This window comes from Callospermophilus lateralis, chromosome 17, assembly GCF_048772815.1.
Source record: "Callospermophilus lateralis isolate mCalLat2 chromosome 17, mCalLat2.hap1, whole genome shotgun sequence".
NCBI lineage: Eukaryota > Metazoa > Chordata > Mammalia > Rodentia > Sciuridae > Callospermophilus > Callospermophilus lateralis.
This window is the reverse complement of record NC_135321.1, coordinates 71,943,612-71,963,671: the sequence shown is the minus strand read 5'-3', so window position 1 is coordinate 71,963,671 and position 20,060 is coordinate 71,943,612. Positions and strand designations below refer to the sequence as shown.

At 38.7% G+C, this 20,060-nt stretch overlaps 2 protein-coding genes across 4 annotated transcripts in view; one reads left to right on the top strand and one right to left on the bottom strand.

Moving 5' to 3' along the window:
• Window positions 1-20,060, bottom strand: part of Cenpp (centromere protein P) — a 227,122-nt gene that overhangs the window by 60,574 nt on the left and 146,488 nt on the right. The window lies entirely within an intron of this gene.
• The window catches only part of Ecm2 (extracellular matrix protein 2), a 32,931-nt gene that overhangs the window by 11,575 nt on the left and 1,296 nt on the right, over window positions 1-20,060 (top strand). For 2 of the 3 annotated variants that reach the window (XM_076837357.1, XM_076837358.1), the window contains 7 exons: window positions 3,517-3,705; window positions 5,836-6,384; window positions 8,596-8,711; window positions 10,449-10,584; window positions 14,659-14,816; window positions 17,553-17,692; window positions 18,947-19,273. In XM_076837357.1, the coding sequence (XP_076693472.1) occupies window positions 3,517-3,705; window positions 5,836-6,384; window positions 8,596-8,711; window positions 10,449-10,584; window positions 14,659-14,816; window positions 17,553-17,692; window positions 18,947-19,273 (1,615 nt within the window). The remainder of the gene's footprint in view (window positions 1-3,516; window positions 3,706-5,835; window positions 6,385-8,595; window positions 8,712-10,448; window positions 10,585-14,658; window positions 14,817-17,552; window positions 17,693-18,946; window positions 19,274-20,060) is intronic. The other variant, XM_076837359.1, reaches the window with a different exon arrangement.

Below are 20,060 nucleotides of genomic sequence, written 5' to 3'. Positions count from 1 at the left end.
TAAACAGAACTTTGAAAAGACAAAAGAAAACAACATCATATAATTTTCTATGGCCAGTAATTCATACATTATCTCAATAAGACCAAATGCTTCTAAATTATTATTTCCATTGAGTTAACAGAAAAAAACATACCATTATTACAAAAACTGGTGATTTAGGCCACAATTACACCATAAGTGGGAAATGAGAGGCAAAGAAATCAACTAAAACAGTCATTGTTATAGAAGTGTATCCATAACCACTAAAGAAAGATAAAGTAAATTTTCTTAGTTAAGGAAAAAGATATCCAGGCTTTAATAATAAAAAAATTAAAAGATCTAAAAGTAGTACACATAATGTGATCTCACATCTGTTTAAAAATTTATTTTCATATTTATTTATTTTTGAGATAGGGTCTTGCTGTGTTGCTCAGTCTGATCTCTAACTTGTGGGTTCCAGCAACCACCTTGCCTCAGCCTCTCAGTAGCTGGGATTATAGGCACATAATCCTCATAACTGTATGCCCATCTGAAAAAGATTTTTAATATATGTAATATAGGATGATATGCTTAAAAAGTACAGAAGATGTATATTAAACATTCTAAATTGTCAAAAAAATGTTTTCACAGTGATCTTAAAATATTTCTTTTTTAAAAAATTTTTTATAGCTCTGGATGGACAGAATACCTTTACTTGTTTATTTTTATATGATGCTAAGGATTAAACCCAGTGCCTCACACATGCTAGGCAAGCACTCTGCCACTGAGCTACAGCCCCAGCCCAAATATTTCTTTTTTTTTTTTTACTGTATTACTACAAATAACATAAACTTTACCATTTTAAAGTAAATTCAGTCGTATTTATAGCACATTCACAATGACCACTATCTAGTTCCTGAACATTTTCATCACCTCAAAAGAAAACCCGGAGGGCTGGGATTGTGGCTCAGCGGTAGTGTACTTGCCCTATGTGTGAGGCACTGGGTTCAATTCTCAGCACCATGTTTAAATAAATAAAAAATAAAGATCTATCAATAACTAAAGGAAAAAATATATATAAAAAAAAAAACCTGGGACACAAAAAATCCTCATTCCTTTCTACCTACAACACTTGGCAACCCCTCATCTGTTATCTGTCTCTATGAATCTGCCTATTCTGAAAATTTCACATAAATGGAATCATACAATACGTGACATTTTTAGGCTCAGCCATGTTTACTATGTATCAGAACTTCATTCCTTTTTATACCTGAAAATAATATTCCATTTATGGAAAATTACATTTTTTATTTATCCATTCATCTCTTCATAGACATTTGGGTTGCTTCTACCCTTTGGCTAATGTGAGTAGTGTAGCAATGGACATTTGTTGAATTTTATTTGAACATCTGTTTTCAATTCTTTTAAGTATATTCCTAGAAGTGAAAGTTCTGGGCCATAAGGTAATGCTAAATTTAATATATTGTTTTATGGCTGGGGTTGTAGCTCAGTGGTAGAGTGCTTGCCTGGCATGTGTGAGGCACTGGGTGTGATCCTCAGCACCACACAAAAATAAATAAATAAATAAAGGTACTGTGTCCATCTACAACAAAAAAATATTTTAAAAATTTTAAAACTCTTATCATTCTAGTGAGTATGAAGTAGAAACTCATTGTGATTTTGATTTGCACATCTCTATTGACAAATAATGTTGGGCATTAGACTTTATGACTTAGAGTCCATTGTTTATCTTCTTTGGAGAAATGTCTATTCAAGCTCTTTGCCCATTTTTAATTTTTTTTTTTTGTCATTGTAGATGAACAGAATGCCTTTATTTTATTTGTTAATTTTTATGTTGTGCTGAGGATTGAACCCAGTGCCCCATGCATGCTGGGCAAGCGCTCTTTGCCCATTTTTAAATTGTGTTGTCCTTTTCTCTAAAGACTTCTGTAACCATATGTTTAGATAACAGACCTTATATGACTTGCAATCATTTTCTCTCCCTATGTATGCTGCCTTTTAATTTCTTGACAGTATCTTTTGTTTTCTTTCATTGCTTGTGTTTTTGATTTCATATCTAAGAATCTGTTGCCAAACATGAGGTCATGAAGATTTACCTCTATATCTTCTTCAAAGAACTTTATAGTCTTAGCTTTTATATATTTAGGTTTTTGATCCATTTTGAATTATATTTTGTATTTGGTGCAAGGTAGAAGTTCAACCTCATTCTTTTACATATGGAAATACAGTTGTCCCAGCACCACTTGGTGAAGAGACTTTCCTTTCTTCATTAAGTGGTTTTTCTATCCTTCTTGAAAATTAATTGGCCATAGATGTGTGGTCTTTCAATATTCACACTAGCATAAGCTGGTCACTATAGCTTTGTAGTAAACATTTTGTAGTTTCTTAAAATATGGAAGTGTGAGGCCTCTAGCTTTTTCTTAAAATTATTTTGGCTATTTTAGATCCTTTATAATTCAATAAAAATTTGAAGATCAGCTTTTTCATTTCTGTAAAACAAACTGTTATGAGTTTTGAAAGGGTTTAGCTATAGTGCTTATAAAATTAGGGGGGAAAATCATGTTTATTTTTTTCCAGAGTGAATAGATGGATGAGATTAGTTTATTTGCAAGTATCAAAATAAGAGCTAGATAGGTCCTGAATGGGCTGAGACAGTGGCAGGGGTTGGGTAAAGAGGAGACCAGTGAGAGCTCATCTAGGGGTAGAATTTGAGGACAGTGGCTCAGATGGAGGAGAGGCATAAGCAATGATACCTGGGGTGGAAAGAAAATATTCCTTAATATTCTCTATTACAGCTAGCTGATACGGGGTTGCAGATAAGCATAGGTACAGACAAGCATAGGTACAGAAGTGAATATACTAAAAACCACTGCACTGTGCACTTTAAAAGGACAACTATTATGGTATGCAAATTTTATTTGAATAATATAAGAACTGGAAAAGAGATAGCTGCAATATCTTACTGAGATGTCCACAGAAACAGGCTGTCTGTTTCACCTTTCCCGTGTTTATATCCACAAACATGGGATGTGGGTGGTTACTGGTACTGTTCCAGCTCTCTGGGGATGCCATAGAACTGCACTGCTTCCCCCTGTGAAGTTAGATATAGCCACACAATTTGCTTTGGCCAGTACGATTAGACACTTGGAACTCAAGTGTGATTTTCAACCTCTTTCTTATCACTGTGGCAATCTGGGAAGCCTGCTTGTTGTCAAATTGAACAAGAAACAGTTAACTGAGATTTAGAGGTTGTTCCTTCTGTTGTGTAACTTAGCTGAAAGACAGGCTGAATGTGTGGTTCATAGTCAAGTTCCCATGGGGAAATCATTTTCAGAGGCTTAGTGAAAGCAGCTGAAAAGAGAGCCAGTGAAAAACATTTCAGAGGCCCTTTTTACCCTGTGTACAAATGTTTACCGTGTGCACACAGATTCTGCTCTTGGCCCGTTATATCAGTTTGACTTCACATCGTGCCCTCGTCCATTCACAAATGCTGGTTAACTACATAAGAAATTTAAATGTGTTATTATTCTCTTCTAGGAAAAAAGGGACACTGCTTGGTAAAGGGCATGACTATGTACAACAAAGCTGTATGGTCTCCTGAGCCCTGCACCACCTGCCTCTGCTCAGATGGAAAAGTGCTCTGTGATGAAACCATGTGCCACCCCCAGATGTGCCCCCACACTGTTGTACCTGAAGGGGAATGCTGCCCCGTCTGCACTGATACTGGTATAGAGATTTAGCCAAAACAAAACATCACGTGTGTCTTTAACTTCTACTTGCTTTTATTTTGTCACTACTTTAAGCTGTAAGTGATGATGAACTAGCTATCAGCCTACTTAAAATAAGGCACAGTGCTGATAAACACAGAATCTTAGGAAGTGTGTAGGCAGGGTATAGAACATCATGACTGTGACTCTATTAGAGTAGGACCAGACTACATTCCACATGTGACTTCTAGCTTTAAACATACAGTGACAGAATTTTTACAGTAGACCATGAGTTATTATGAATTAAGCACTTTGGTCTGATCTGTACAGGCATTATCTCACTTAATCCAACTCACCATGGGTACAGTTATCATATCAAATGAAGATACTGAAGTCATGAGAACAAAGCTTCAAGTCTCCTGGCTATTCCCAAACACTCCAGGGCAGCACAGGAACCTGCTTCATGGCCTGAGTAATCTCCAGGGAAATACAGGTTTTGTGTGGAGCAGTTTTCTTAGATCCTCACTGACCCCTCTCCAGTGAGGCTGGTACCTAACCAAGTAGAGGTCCTTTGGAGGAAGGTCCAGTCCTCTTGTGAGAAAAGCCAAGTCAATGACTTGTAAAAAGAAACAAGCACTTTTTAAATACTTTGAGAGGGAGAGATAGAGACATTTTCTCTTTTCTATAACCCCGACAGAGTGCTCCTACAGAAGCACACAGTTATTCACAAAGTAAGTATCTATAAAAGTCTTGCCAACATGAACTTTAGAATATTTAGGAATTGTATTTTGCTTCACCCTGCCAATTACTTACATGCTTTGTGAAAAATGTTAGAAAATAAAAGTGTTTAATGAAAACGATTCCTTGGAGTGAAATACAAGGTCTATAGGGCAAGATCCAGAAATTCTCAGACATTTTTCAAAGGACATGGAGTACTTTTGAAATGTTGTAGTTATTTTGGAAAAATAAACTTGGATATACAGGAAAGATTTTAAATGCTTCAATATGATAGCTTTCACTTCCCTTACTGTTTCCTATTCTCCTTCTACATGCTTTGTTAGAGATGTGAAAAAATAACTGACTTTATAATATATGCTGAATTAATACCACAAGTAATTTTTCCAAGTGATTATATTTTCTGAGTTCTTTTTAGGGGTAGTTTGTATATAGTATTATGTGAAAGAAGAGAGATGATTAATTTATAAGTTTTGATGGATGAAAACCTAGGCACTGTGAACTCACTTTTCCTTAGAACTCTTTACTTAAGGGTAAGACTGAATCTAAAACCTACATCACGTCTTCTTCACTTCCTGTCAAAGATATAAAACTAAATACAAGTGTAGATATGTTTTCTATGATCCTTCTCTCACCGTCATGGAATGATGAGCAGCACTCCTGTGCAGATGTCTAAATTAAAACAATACCACTTAGGGCCAGGACACCCTTGATGATAAAACTGATTTATATAGAGTCCAGAAAAGACAGAGAGAACTTTTTCTTTCTTTAATTTGCAGTATTGGGGCTTGAGCCCTGGGTCTTGCACATGCTAGGCAAGCTCTCCCTAGCCCCCCAAAAGAGAATTTTCTGTGTATAATTCTGAATTTCAGAGCATCCCATCAGGCCCACGGAGCTAAAAGAAAATTGGATGAAAATAATAATAAATCTATAAATAAAAACTATAAGCAAGTAAAACATGTAAGTTTCACCTTTTAAAATAAATATCTGATAGCAGGCTATAAATTCTTACATTATCAATAGCTCCAATTAATGGAACAGTATCTATTATAAAGGAATCACATCTGATCATATCACAATATCACAACAGCATTACTTTCCACTTTGCATCATGTGGCAATATTATTCCCTCTTCAGTCACCAGATAATGTTAAATTCTAGCCAAAATAAGTGTTAAGTTATCTAATGTAGAAACTAGTACTAAGACCCATCCCTAACCCCCCCCCCCAAAAAAAAATGTATATATCTTCCAAAACAGAAATAAAGTTATGGTTAAAATTTTTCAAGAAAAAATTTCAAAGTAGCACTCAATATTGGAGGGAATAATATTTACTAACCTCATTTTCATTATGATTTTTTCCTTTTATTAACATCCTCAACTTGCCCCTGCTACCTGCTCTTGCGTGGTCATTAGTCTCCTATTCCCTACTCAGTGGTAAAGCATTAAATGATAGAAATGAATTTCCTGGTGATTCTTCAGAACAAAGAGAACATACCAATATACTTCATAAGCCACCTCCTCAGGTGGAAATGGACCAAGTATTCAGAAAAGAAGCACTTGAATCTGAGGAGGATGAAGAAGTTAAAGAGAATGGGCACCAGGAAGAGACTGCTGGACCCCGAGACCAGGGCAAGCTTCACAGTGAGGAGGAAAGCAGGAGACGGAGGAAGCCAAGCCCTGGGGAGGGGAGGCCAGCACACCTGTGGCTCTACCATGGAAGGGGGGAGGAGGAGGAGGAAGAGGAGAATGAAGAGGAAGGAGAGGAGGAAGAAGAGGAAGATGCTGTGAGAGGAGATGTGTTCCGCCTGCCCTCCCGGTTTGCCACTGCTGCTCCCCGTAGAGGCAAGCCTCGCCTGCCCAGCAGCTGCTCCCTGTCCTACAGGACCATCAGCTGTGTCCATACAGCCCTCAGCCACATCCCACCACTCACAGCACCAGAGATAACAAGTCTGGAGCTCCTTGGTAAGAGATGTTGACTTGTTTTATTTTGTGCTTTAGATGTAAATGATGACTCTCACTGCTCAACGCATGTTTTACATTTTAATTTCATCATAGAGACTAATTTCATCACACATGTGTTCTGCGCAGAAGACAGATGCTCACCATAGAACAGCTCAGTTAGGTGGAAAGCAAACTTCAAACCAAATGATGTTTTTCCATGGATCTTTTTTTTAAAAAAGTCACTTTTCATGAGGTATAATTTATGTATGGTAAAACTTATTTTAGTGTCTAGTTCTATAGTTTCAACAAATATATACAGTTATATAAATACCACCATAATCAAGATATAGAATATTTCCGTCACTCCTCAAAATTCTTCGTGTCTCTATCTCATTAAAAAAAACTGATCTGTTTTCTGTCCCCATATCTTTGGCTTTTAGAGAATGTCACATAAATGAAATTGCACAGTTTTCAGTTGGGCTTTTTCTTTTCTTTTTCTTGTTATTGGGAATTGAACCTAGGTTGTTCTACCACTGAGCTACATCCCCATCCCTTTTTGAGACAAAGTCTCGATAAATTCCAGAGACTGGCTTCAAACTTGCAATTCTCCTGCCTCAGCCTTCCAACTCACAGTGCCCCACTGTGCCTAGCCAGTCCTTCTTTATTGCTGAGCAATGTTTCATTGTATGGATGAACCAGTGGCCAGCTGGGGAACAGCTGGTGTTTCTAGTGGAGTGCTTATATACAAAGTTGCTCTAAACATCCACATACAGATGATTGAATGGACTTGAGTCTTTATTTCTCTGGGGTATGTCCAGGAGCTGAAGTGCTGAGCAATGTGGCAAATTCACATTTAACTTAGTAAGAAACTGCCCAACTCCAACTGGCCACACCACTTGCCCCAGAAGTGTTGGAGAGTTCCCGAGGCTCCACCACCTGCCAGCACTAGTGTCAGTTGTTTCCACTCACTTTAGCCATTTCAGTGGGAATGTGGTATACAGATCTTGCCCAGAGGGCCACCAGACAGTTCAGAGTGGAAGAACAGCAAAACCAGTTGTGAGAGACTGGCTGATGGGACACACTAGGGGTGGTCCTGAGGAAGCAGGAGTGAGGGGATCTAATGGGTGTAACGTTTGTGCAGGGATGACTATCTGCAATAGGACTCTGCTAACACCTTTGACACTGGCAGAGTCCTGTTGCAGATAGCTTCCATAGCCTCCCTGACACAGGCTTTCATCCCACTTTCATATGACCACCTCAAAAATTCCTCTCATGCCCACTAAGGCCCCTCCTCCTGCAGGCTACATGCCAAGTATGGACTGCCCTAAGAAAACCAAATTTGTGAAAGTTCAAAGTCTTGGGAAGGATGAACAACCCATGCTGGACCATCCTATCTAGGTTTTACAAGCAGGTCATCACATGGTTTTTATAGAATGTGTTATTTCTGAAGGGTCACTTTTTGTGCTTAAAATAATCAACTACCATACTTAACTAAATGTCAAAACAAAACTTATCAACAAAAAACTTATCAAACTGAAGCAGAATGAAAACAGGATAGCATTAGGTTGAGGGGTGTGGTCTGAGAGATGATCTTCCCAGGCTTTTTTTTTTCTTAAGTTTTTTTGTATTTGTAGATGGACAGAATGCCTTTATTTTATTTGTTTGTTTTTAATGTGGTGTTAAGGATAGAATCCAGTGACTTACATGTGCTAGGCAAGCACTGTGACACTGAGCTCTAGCCCCAGGAAGCTCCAGCCTCCTTCCCAGGCTTCTTATACAAAGAAGGAAACATGCTTACAGGAAGTTAGTGACTTGCCTGTGATTTCTTGGATAAAAATAGTAACATGTTGCCAGTCCATTTCCAAAACAGAAATGAAAAAATATGAAAAAGAAAAATCAGTTTCTATATAACCTTGCAGAAACATACTTTAGTTGTAGATGCAGAATGCTACCAATGATACAGCAGACTGCATTCTGGATGTCTTAATCAGAGTCATGTGAAACATGAAGTACTGACCATTATGAACTTTTGAGAGAAAATTCTGATTATGTTGAATTGCAGTTATTATTGTGAACATGCATTTCTTTATATATTTTCTGTCCTTGTTCTGCACATTGCTTTCTCCTTCAGATAATCAATAACCATGTACATGCATGCATGAATACACCCCTTACACATGTTAACATGTATGTATGTGCACATGGGCCTAACACAGCTGCTGTGTGTCCTAGGGAATTCCATCACCTCCATCCCGGATGAAGCATTTAATGGATTACCGAATTTGGAAAGGCTTGATCTAAGCAAAAATAATATAACCTCTTCAGGAATAGGCCCAAAAGCATTCAAGGTAATCACATGCTCCAATTTGTGAATAACAATCTATGTGGACTTGCACTGGCTGTTGGTGGAGTGGGGAAGGGAGAAAAAGCAAAGTTTTAATTGGTAGTTTTCTTCTACATTAAAAAAAGTTTCCTGGGCTAGGGTTGTGGCTCAGTAGTGGAGCATTTGCCTAGCACAAGTGAGGCACTGAGTTCAATCCTCAACACCACATAAAAATAATTAAAATAAAGGTATTGTGTCCATCTGCAACTAAAATATTTAAAAAAAAAAAAGATTTTTAAAAAAACTTCCTCTCTGATGTCCCTAAATTGCATTTAAGTTTTCTGTTGAATACAGTTTGTTGGTTTATATATTCATAGTCTTACCCTAAGAACACCAGCAATAACATCAGTGACATAACTAATATTTTGAATTTATGAACTAGTTTCTCCCCAAATAGCTGAAAACATGTTGAAATCCGATCCCTTAGTATATAAAGTATTGTCTAGGAACAAATGAGTGCTCATCTGGAAACTCTATTAACATTTTCAGGTCAGCAAGCTATTGCTTTCTTATTTTTGTGCGTGGGCAAAATCTGATGGAGGATACTTTGGCAGAGTGGGTTCTGGAAAAATAAATGGGTTTAGAACAAATTAGCATGGGATAGGTTGGAAAAGAAGAGGGAAAAAGGAATGATAGGAAATAGTACAGCAAATATTTAAATGGAACAGATTTGAGTAAAATTTGTTTTTTAAAAAAGGAGAAGAGAGGATCAAGGAATTTCAGGAAAACAAAAAATAGAAGCAAGAGAGGAAAAGGATTTTGTGTATAAATAAAAACTAATTCTCTTTCTCTGTCTCTCTCTCCCCTTTGCTCATTTTCTTCATACCCCCTGCCCTGTGATGCTGGGGTTTGAACCCAGGGCCTTACACATACTAGGCAAGCACTCTATCATTGAGCTGCGTCCCCCCTGCCCCACACATTTCCTATGCTTGATCAAGAGATTTCTTGATCAAAGCAAGATTTCTTGCTTTGAGATTTTCTGTGCTGTTCCAAAACTGCTGCAATTTGAATATGATCAATGGAGAAGAGAATTATTCCATGTGGCTTCACTAAAATTTACCCAATTTCAGTACTCTGCTTTTGGAGGTTGCAGGCGAGGTTTGTCCAAGAGGTACGCAACTACAAATGTGGAAACATGCTTTTTCAGAGGTCAATTGTTTGGGTACCATACATGAATAGCTTGTGACATTTGTTGTGCTTTGTTTTGAAAACTTTTCACAGTAATTAGTGCTATTTTATGACCCCTTTTCTAACATAAATATTACCATAGTTTGGAAAATGAATTTTATAAATATGTTAAAAAGATAAGAATCACTGTCCTGTTGGTATCCACAAAAGATTCGCAGTATTGCATGACTTAAAAAAATTTCTGTCTCTTGCTGTGAAGGTGAACACCTCAGACCTCAACAAAACATAACTGACCCTTTAGATATAGTAGCTTTCTAAAGCTGTAATATGTGTGAGTAGAATACGAGTCATCAAATGCAGCCTGCTGCAAATGCTTGATAATCGATGCTATTACTTGCCAGGGGAATGGGGTGTGGCCTGGACATCACTGTTTAAGCCTAAGGAAGTGCAGAATTGTAAAACTTAGTCCCTACTTTAAAATGAAGATACAGTAATGTATCTCACCATTATGTGAGATACATTACTGTATAAATTTGACGAGATAAAATGGTAATTTTGAGATCTGCTTTTGTAGCTTTTGAAGAAGTTAACACGTCTGAATATGGATGGAAATAATTTGGTACGAATTCCTTCAGAACTACCATCTACATTAGAAGAACTTAAAATCAATGAGAACAATCTTCAGGCTATTGATGAAGAAAGTTTATCAGGTATTTAACATTTGTTTTTTCACATGTTTCCTTAGAACCTTTCTTCCATTGTTGTATAGAAATCTGATTTATAGTATTGTCAAGTATATAACTAGAAAAAAAATTAGGTCACTTTATCATTTCAGTTGACCATCAGTGGCCACTACTTTTGATTGGTAAAACTTAGCCTTTTTATTTTTAAAATATTTTTAGTTGTATATGGACACAATACTGTTTACTTATTTTTATTTATTTATATAGTGCTAAGGATGAAACCTAGTGCCTCACACATATGAGGCAAGTATTCTACCACTGAGCAACAACTCCAGCCTCTGGTAAACTTAATCTTAAAGTATATTTTAAACTGTCTGTTGTCTTAAAAAAATAAATAAATAAAAGTAGCCAGACACAGTGGCACATGGATGTAATCCTAGTGACTCGGGAGGCTTAGGCATGAGGATCACAAGGTTGAGGCCAGTCTTAGCAATTTAGTGACACTGTCTGGGGGAAAATAAAAGGAAGTGAGCTGGAGCTCGGTGTACAGAGCCCCAGCTTAGATCCCCTGTACCAAAAAAAAAAAAAAAAGTTCTCTCACTGATCCCAGGTTCTCATCATTCATAATACAGTAACTCTCTGACAAATCCCTACTATCTGAAGGGCTGCACTAATACCTCCCACAATACCGCATATTTTGGTGCTCTGTTTGGTGTTGAAACTGGAGTCCAATCACACAAGAATTATGTATGAAGCAGGAGTAAGTGGACATAGTATGAGGCTGAAGTGCTGCAGGAATGAAGGCAGTGCACCTCCTGCAGCAACCCTGGCTTTGTTTCTGAGGGTGCGTGGGCCAGCACTTGGGTCCTGCCATGTCCTCACTCCATGGTATGTGGAACCAGGCGGCACAGAGGCCCAGCTTTCTGATGGATGGACTTTGGTGAGGTGCATTTGAACCAGCTGTGATGCTCTGCTGCTTTTTCTGGACTTGGTGAGGTAGCCAAAGTTGGCACGTTGGGGCTGTACAGAAGAGGCTTGGTTATACTCTACTTTTCACATACTCTGACACCTTTGGTTAGACGGCATGCTTCCTTAAGACAAAGACTGCTTAAGTTTTCTTTTAATTTCCCATTTAGCCTAACTCTTGAAGTACTCAACACTTGCTGCTAACTTCATTTAAAACATATTTAAATGTAAATGTTGATAAGTCAAGCATTTAAAGGAATAAGACCATCCTTCTATTTCCTTCAGCTCCCCCCAAATTTTATAGAAACAAAACACTTCTGGTGATGAGAAAACTAATCATGAGACTTGCCAAATCTGAGGATAATGAAGTTATGGAAATGCTCAATTTCCAGATGGATTTCAGGGTACACATGAAAAACATTAATAAGCACAAATTTTGATGGGCTTTGTCATATGGAGAAGACATTGGAAAATTTAATTTCTAACTGCTCGTTAGACTGAAGGGAACATGAAATTTAGACCAAGAATATGACAGGCTACTTAGGAACGCCACGTGGGTTCACATTTCTAGCAGTACTGAAACACGACAAGATAAAACTTAAGTCCTTATTTTGAAGGCACTCTCCTATATCCCTGGAACTGCTTCTCAGTGAACTTTTCTCCCTCGCACACTAAAGCTTCTATATTCCCAGTGTTGATGTGTAGTCCAGGGAGAACTGGCTGCCTACCCTATCTCATACTTGAAGCATGGAGATGGCATTGATCCCACACAGGTGGCAAGAAAGGAAGCTTTCTGCATTGCTCTTGACCAGAAAACCTTCTTGTATTTCCTGGGTGGGCTGTATCTTAAACCTACTGTGGTACTGGATCCCTGGATCCAGGTCCTCCCTTGCCCCTGTGAGGCCTGCTGCTCTGGACGGTAGGGCGGGCTGACAATGGGCAGGTGGGCCCAAGCACAGCTCTACCCAGTTCCAAGATGCAGCTGCCTGTGTGAGGGCCCTTTTCTTGGTCTGAGGTGGCTGTTGCTCTCCCAGCATCCCTCTCTGGCATCTCCCCACTTATGGCGGATTATAGTTACAGAGAAGTGGGGAGGAGAGCAGTCCAGGAATAGAAGACAGCACATAAAAGACATGAAGAGACAGGCTGATTCTAGGTGCTGTGACAACTGAGGCAGGCATATGATAAGGGTGCAGGGCAGGTGAACACACGAGGATGAATGTGCCTACCACGTGAGGTGTGGGGAGATCACCGCAGATGTGTGCACACACTGAGGAGAAAGAGAAGGTCAACAATCCAGGGAGAACAATGAAAGGAAGAGGAGGGGCAGTGGGAAACCAGGCATGCTTCAGAAACATTCCTGTCTTGACTAGTAACCAGAACGAACAAAGCACATCACTCAGGTTTCCTGTAGGCCACCATTAACACTGACATGTCACCATGTCCACAACAGGTCATGGCACCTCACCCAAAACGAAAGGTCTTCTTACCTCTGCCTAGTTCCTGCTCACAAATCCCTTTTCAACATCAACCAGAAATGTCCTCTAACTCCATCTTGTTGCTATACACACACACACACACAGTGTTGTGCATTTGCCTGTTTCTCTCAGGAGGTCACGCATGACTACCAGTCCCCTTGTTACCTACTTTTTAACGGAAAACTTTCACCGTTTAAAATATCTCACCTATGTACAAGAGAAATGTTGGCTTATTGGTACCTTTAGTTTTGGAAATAGGAAAATATGAGGAAATATATCCACCTACTGCAGATTCTTGGCTGGTCTCTCTACTTCCTGTCATACAGCCCTTCAACTGATCTTGAGCTCCACCACCAGTTTACCACATGGCTTTTGCCATGCCTACCAGGCCTTTCTCCTGAGCCTAGAGAATGGGAGCCAGACTTGCACCCAGGGAACAAAGGCCTGTTCCAGAGTACTTCTCCCAAAGGACCGACTTTACCGCATTGCCCATAGCCCACTGCAGGGTGAAGCCCCCACCCCCAGCTCACCACTGGGCCCTTCGCCTGAGTGTGTTTCAGTGTACAAGCTTCTCCCACTTTTATCTAAATCTTTTTAACCCCAAATCTTACCACTTCCATCCCACTCAAATCTATACTTCTTTCTCTTCCAGCATTCACTGTCCCTACTCTTGCTGCTACCTAAACGTAGGAATGGATTGCACAGGACATTTGGTGCAAGACCCATGACAAGAGTTAAACAGGAAAACATCCCTATTCTGGGAATCCTGACCATGCCCTGAATCTCTGACTCAGATTCCTCTGGGTATGTCACTGTTGAGTGGTATGATCCAGTGCCACATGTCCAATTGACCTGGATGGTACCACTCCTGAGGCCACTAGAAACAGTGTAGAAAAGACTTGTTTGTATAAAGTCCTTTCTTGGTAGCTCAATCTGGATGCGAGGAGAATTTTTTCATCATCTTTCTTTCAAAACTTCCATTTGGCTGCACTCTGCGCCAATAAGTGAATAACTATGATGGGAATTCACTGCTCTGCTTTATTTCTAACTCCCTTGCTCAGAGATTTTGAGGGTTTTCCAGGGAAAGAAGGTTGCTTTCTTTTTCCTGGAAAAAGGAATCCTTCATCAACCCTTTACTATCATGCTGCCAATTCATACCTACATGTCTCTGCAAATGCTTCCAATGATCTTACATGACTTCTACTCCTTGCCCACCTGAATTTCAAATTCCTGCTTGATCAGTGCAGCCTCTGTAGACAACTCTGATCCTCTCCCTGCCTTCTTCCTCCTCCTACCCCCTTTTGCTTCTGTGTTCCTTATACATATTTGTAATGTATAGCACTAGAGTCATTTCTTTTCTGGACCATGCCTTTTGCCCTGCTTGAATGGTGCATTTGAGATATGTGAAGTACTTTGGAAAGGCGGGGTGGGGGGGGGCAAAGATAAAGAAACTACACACTCTGAATAAACTAAATTTTTCACATGCATGGTATAATACTGGTATTTCTTTTTCCTTTTTTTGGGGGGTGGGGTGGTGTTAGAGATGGAACCCAGGGCCTTATGCAGGCTAGACAAGCACTCTCCTGAGCTTATAATTCTAGACCAAACTGCATGGTTTTAAAAATTATTGTAATATCCTGATAACTTTATTTTTTTATAGACTTAAATCAGCTGGTCACCTTAGAATTGGAAGGAAACAATCTCAGTGAAATCAATGTCGATCCTTTAGCTTTTAAATCTTTGAAGAGCCTATCTTATCTGCGTCTGGGAAAAAATAAATTTAGAATTATACCACAGGGTCTTCCTGCTTCTATTGAGGTACCACTATTCTTCTTCTAATGTTTTAAATGTATTATACTTTAAATACAATATAAAACAAAACAAACAATAAATCTTAAAAGACTATGGTGATATCCATTAAACTCAGCAGAGTTTTGGTGCTGTATACAGAATTCACTATAACCTGAGTTTCTATGTCCTGAAAAAAGTGAAAAATGATGCTGCTGACAGCTCTTGGAGGGAATGAGGAAGGGGAACTGAGAATATGAACAGAAACCCCAACTTCCAAAAGGTACTCTGAGTCCCAAAACAGCTTAAACTATCCCAAACCAGAACCATGAATCTCAACACAGATGAAACTCAAAACTCATAGACCTCCTGTCTCCACTCACAAGCAGCAGATAGAATCACAGATACTCAGACTGAATAGCAACCACAAAGGCTTTGATCATTCCAGCAACTCTATAGCTTAAAATTTTTGATGGATCCCTATCAAAATGGTCTTGTGATCATCTTCAGGCCCAGAGCCCCATTCTCATTTCACCCCTGCAGCACTTCCCCAGCAGTTTCCAGAGGTGCAGTTTCCTTGCTGCTGGTATTGTGGCCGGGGGAGCAGGGGGCGGGGGGGCGGCTTAGGTCATCTATGGCCAGTTAGTGTCAACACCCCTCATTTCTTATATTAGGAACACTGGGACCCGGAGTGTAAACACTGACAGACCCAGCCAGAAGTCAGGTTCCTTATCTGAGCTTCGTTTCCACCACACTGTATGATCATTCCATCAGAACCCAGGATACAGCTCACCCTGGCAGTGGCTCTATTGAGCCAGAAAAAGGTCATCTATTGTCACTTCATGGCTACCTCCTTCCCTCTTTCTCATATTTCCAAACTAAGAGATGTTTGGAAATTAGTAGTTACGTAACACTGGAATTTACTGACACTTAGCTTTACATCAGAATTACCTTGGTTCTTAAGATGTATAGACTCCTGGACCTATTTCAGACATCCTAAGTCAGATCCTTTACAGAACAGGGTAGAAATTTAGAATTTTTTTTTTTTCTTTGAAAGGACTACTGGGGATTGAATCCAGGGTCTTGCACTTGCCAAGCAAGTACTCTACCTCTGAACTACATCCTGGCACTTTTAAAAATTTTGAGACAGGGTCTCATTAAGTTGCCAAGGCTGGACTCAAACTTGGGACCCTCCAACTTCAGCCTCCCAAATTAATTGAGATTATAAGCAGGTGCCAACACACCCTGATAGAATTTTCTTAAGTATCAAAATTTTATATAGATAATCCATGCAATTGGTAAAACACATACAACTTGGATGATATGTAAGAACAATGTGCCCATTCCCATACCTGATCTCATTCTGGCTTCTCTCTCCAAAGAAACCTACCTGGGAGTGCTGGGCATGCAAGCATACAAGTGCAAAGCAAACACCATAAATCCTTCCTAAGTCACTGCTGCATGCCAGCCTCCCCCAATTCCACCCCTGAAGTCTGTCTCACATCATTCTTTCCTATAGCTGCAGTTGTCAGCACAGGAATGGGTATGCCACGACTTAGTTCCTGACTGAGGTATATTTAGGTTAGAATGTAAACTTTTTTAAAATATTTTTTTAGTTGTAGATAGACACAATATCTTTATTTATTTATTTTTATGTGGTGCTGAGGACCAAACTAGTGCCTCACATATGCAAGGCAAGTGCTCTACCACTGAACTACAACCTGAACCCTGAATTGTAAACTTTAAAAAACTCATGAGGTGATCCTAATGTACAGACAAGTTTGGGGACCAATGATCTAGTTCACTCTTAATACATATGAAGGTAAAAGTGAAAAGCTGCAAGTTACTTTAATAATACCTGAATTAAATGACAACAGAAAAGTTACCATGATGAAAAAGTTACAATGAATACATAATGCCAATTCTTCTGAATTCTGTTGAAAACAATAATTTTACAATTCATATCCTTTAGCTAAAAATTCCTTCAATGCCAACTAATTTATCTTGAAGACAGCTAGCTATTAAAAATTTACTAATTGGGGTCTGAGGATATGCACAAGGCCATGGGTTCAATTCCAAGCACCACACACACACACAAAAAAAAAAAAAAAAAAAAAAAGAAAAAGAAAAGAAAAAAATTTACAAATTGTTCTAGCAAACTCTATCAAACTAATAGTACTAACAAACTCTAGCAAACTTGGCTGGTTCTAAATTAAGGCTCTTAACTAATTAAAATTAACTTTTAATTAAATTAAATTCAAATAAGTCTAAAAACATGAGCCTAAAAAAATTAATTACCACGTGGGGTCATGGGAAGCTGTTCTGGAGGACGAGCCCCTCTTGGGCACCAGCTCTGGACCTTGAGCAAGCATTGCTGTCTCTCTAGGCTCAAGTTCCTAACTAGTGAGTGGAGATAAATAATTTCACCTACTTTCTGGAGTTTGGAAGTACAAATAAGATATTGTGAATCAGTTTTATAAATTAGAAAGTTTTATATAAGAATGTGGCATGCTATATTTTATAACATAGTATGGCTAAAAAAATAAATGAAATTCATTTAATTCCATAATCAGGATAGACAATACTTTTTATTTTACCAGTTATAAAATATGACAACTTATAAGTATGAACTCACTTGAAAGAGCAATAAAACTCTTTAGATAACACTAAATAAGAAATCTTCATTAGAATTTTAGTCTCTGAAAGTGAAAATATTTATCAACTAACACAAATGAAAGAAAAATAAGTCTTTTCTTTTAATTACAGGAATTATACTTGGAACATAACCAAATTGAAGAGATAACTGAAATTTGTTTTAATCAAACCAGAAAGATTAATGTGATTGTACTACGTTATAATAACATAGAAGAAAACAGGATTGCTCCTTTAGCCTGGATCAATCAAGAGTAAGTATATTCTACCTCTTCACTTTCTTAGTGAGCTCTCACCCTACCTCAGGTTTGATTACTCTGTAGAGTTGTTCATGACATGACTAGTATTAGGATCACTACTGCCTACTGAACACACTAATGCATGCCAAATGCTGAGTTGCTAGCACACAAATGCCACCCTAGCTCTGCCTTCCACACAGGTTGTCAGGAGGTCCTCCTGTACCTCACTGCCTTCTTTTATCCAAACTTTCTTGGCCTAACAATGGAAGCAGAGAGTAGAATCCATCTTCCTGGTCAGGAATCAGTAGGTTCACTGCAGCCCTCAGTGAAGCAAGTAGGAGGCAGCTGGGGTGAGCCTTGGCAGCATGTCACAGATGATCTGGATAGGCTAGGTATGTCCTGGAACAATATACCACAAGTAGCACAGCCTCTGAAACAAAGGTTGTTCAGAGGTGGAATGGAAAGAAATGAAAAGAAGCCTTTGCTGGTAATTGGAGGGTACCTGAGGCCCCTGTGTGTAGAGGAGTCTTCCTTAAGTGAAAAGAGATGGGCAGAAACCCCAAAAGACTCAGGGGAGGCTCCTGGAACAAGCCAGGAATTCAACACATTCCCCAGGTGCTCTAATGAGCAACAACTTCTAGATTCCTCAGTCTTATCCCAAGTTCTAGGTGTGGCACATTTGATGAAATCAAATGTGAAATGAAAATGTGGGGAGAAATACAAAATAAGTAAAAAACAAACAAAAAACCCAAGCAAAAAACTTTCTTGCCCAGGGCTCCTGGATTTCATCTCTCTCTTTTTTTTCTAATTAATTTCTTTTTTTAATATTTATTTTTTATTATAGGTGGATACAATATCTTTATTTTATTTTTATGTGGCACTGAGGATCAAACCCAGTACATGTGAGGCAAGTGCTCTTCCTCTGAGCCAAAATCCCAGCCCTGGGTTTCATTTCTGATTCAACAGTTCAACCTTAGAAATATTGCAGGGACATCTTTGGGCCTCCCCATTAACCCAAAGATGTGAATTTCTGGTATGCCTTAGGGAGGCAAATCTGTAGCTAGAAGGCAGTGTGGGTGATGGGAAGAAGATGAGCCTTGCAAACAGACGGACCCATACCAGCACACAGTTACGCTTATGTTTAAGATCATCACTGCAGACTGGTGCTTATAAGAAAACAGCTAGCATCACATTTGGCCCTATCAAAATTCAGAGTTGCTAGTCACTACTCTGACATTTCCTACCCTGTTCACTTCTTCTTTGCCACAGGAACCTAGAATCCATCGACCTGTCCTACAACAAGCTCTACCACGTGCCTTCCTACCTGCCCAAGTCTCTGCTGCACCTTGTGCTCATAGGGAACCAGATTGAACGGATACCTGGCTATGTGTTTGGTCACATGGAACCAGGCCTGGAATACTTGTACCTGTCATTTAACAGACTCACTGATGATGGTTTGGACCGAGTCTCATTCTATGGGGCATATCATTCTCTGAGAGAGTTATTTCTGGATCACAATGACTTAAAATCTATACCACCTGGGGTGCAAGAGATGAAAGCACTTCATTTTCTGAGACTGAACAACAATAAGATTCGGTAAATTTTGGCCTTTCCAAGTATCAATTAAAATTGTGGTTGACAAAATATTTATATCATTAAACAGCCATGACATGAACTTTGGTATTTACCTAAAAAAAGAAAAAAAAGGGGTGGATGGAATGGATTAAATGGGGTTGGGTTAAAAAAAAATTGGCAATGCTAATAACTCTTGAAGCAAGGTGATAGGTACATAAGAATTCATTATGTTTTTTCTTTTTTCCATGTTTGCAAATTTTTATAGTATTACTGAATATTATTACACAATACTTTAGAACATTGAGGACAGGTTCAAATAAGGTTGTGAAGTAATAAACAGACTATGCTACTACATATGAAATTTGAAAGAAACTTATCTGCACAGCACAAACAAATATATGCTAAAATTAAAATACATTCTATCTAGATTTTTCTGAAGGCAAAAAATTTTTTTCTGAAGGAAAAATTCTGAATGAATTTATTGAGACTAAATTTTGTTCGCTTTTAGGGATATTTTTTTTTTGCAAATTTTCAGAAATTACCTGTCCCTAGATAGCACAACTAACTTAAGAATTAAGCTGGACATTTTGTGAATGTGATCTTTATCATTGGCAATGAGGAAGAGGGAAACCTAAGCTCTCTCAGAATTATGCCCCTTTCCCCTTCCCTATTTCTAAAATTCCAAACTAAATGCCTAAAAAACAAAGTAAAAGAAAGGTTTAAGAATTTTTAGAAGTACTGGAGGAAGTGGTGGGTGAGGAAGGCTTTGTTAAAATTCAGCTTCAAATTTTGGGGGCCAAATGAATTT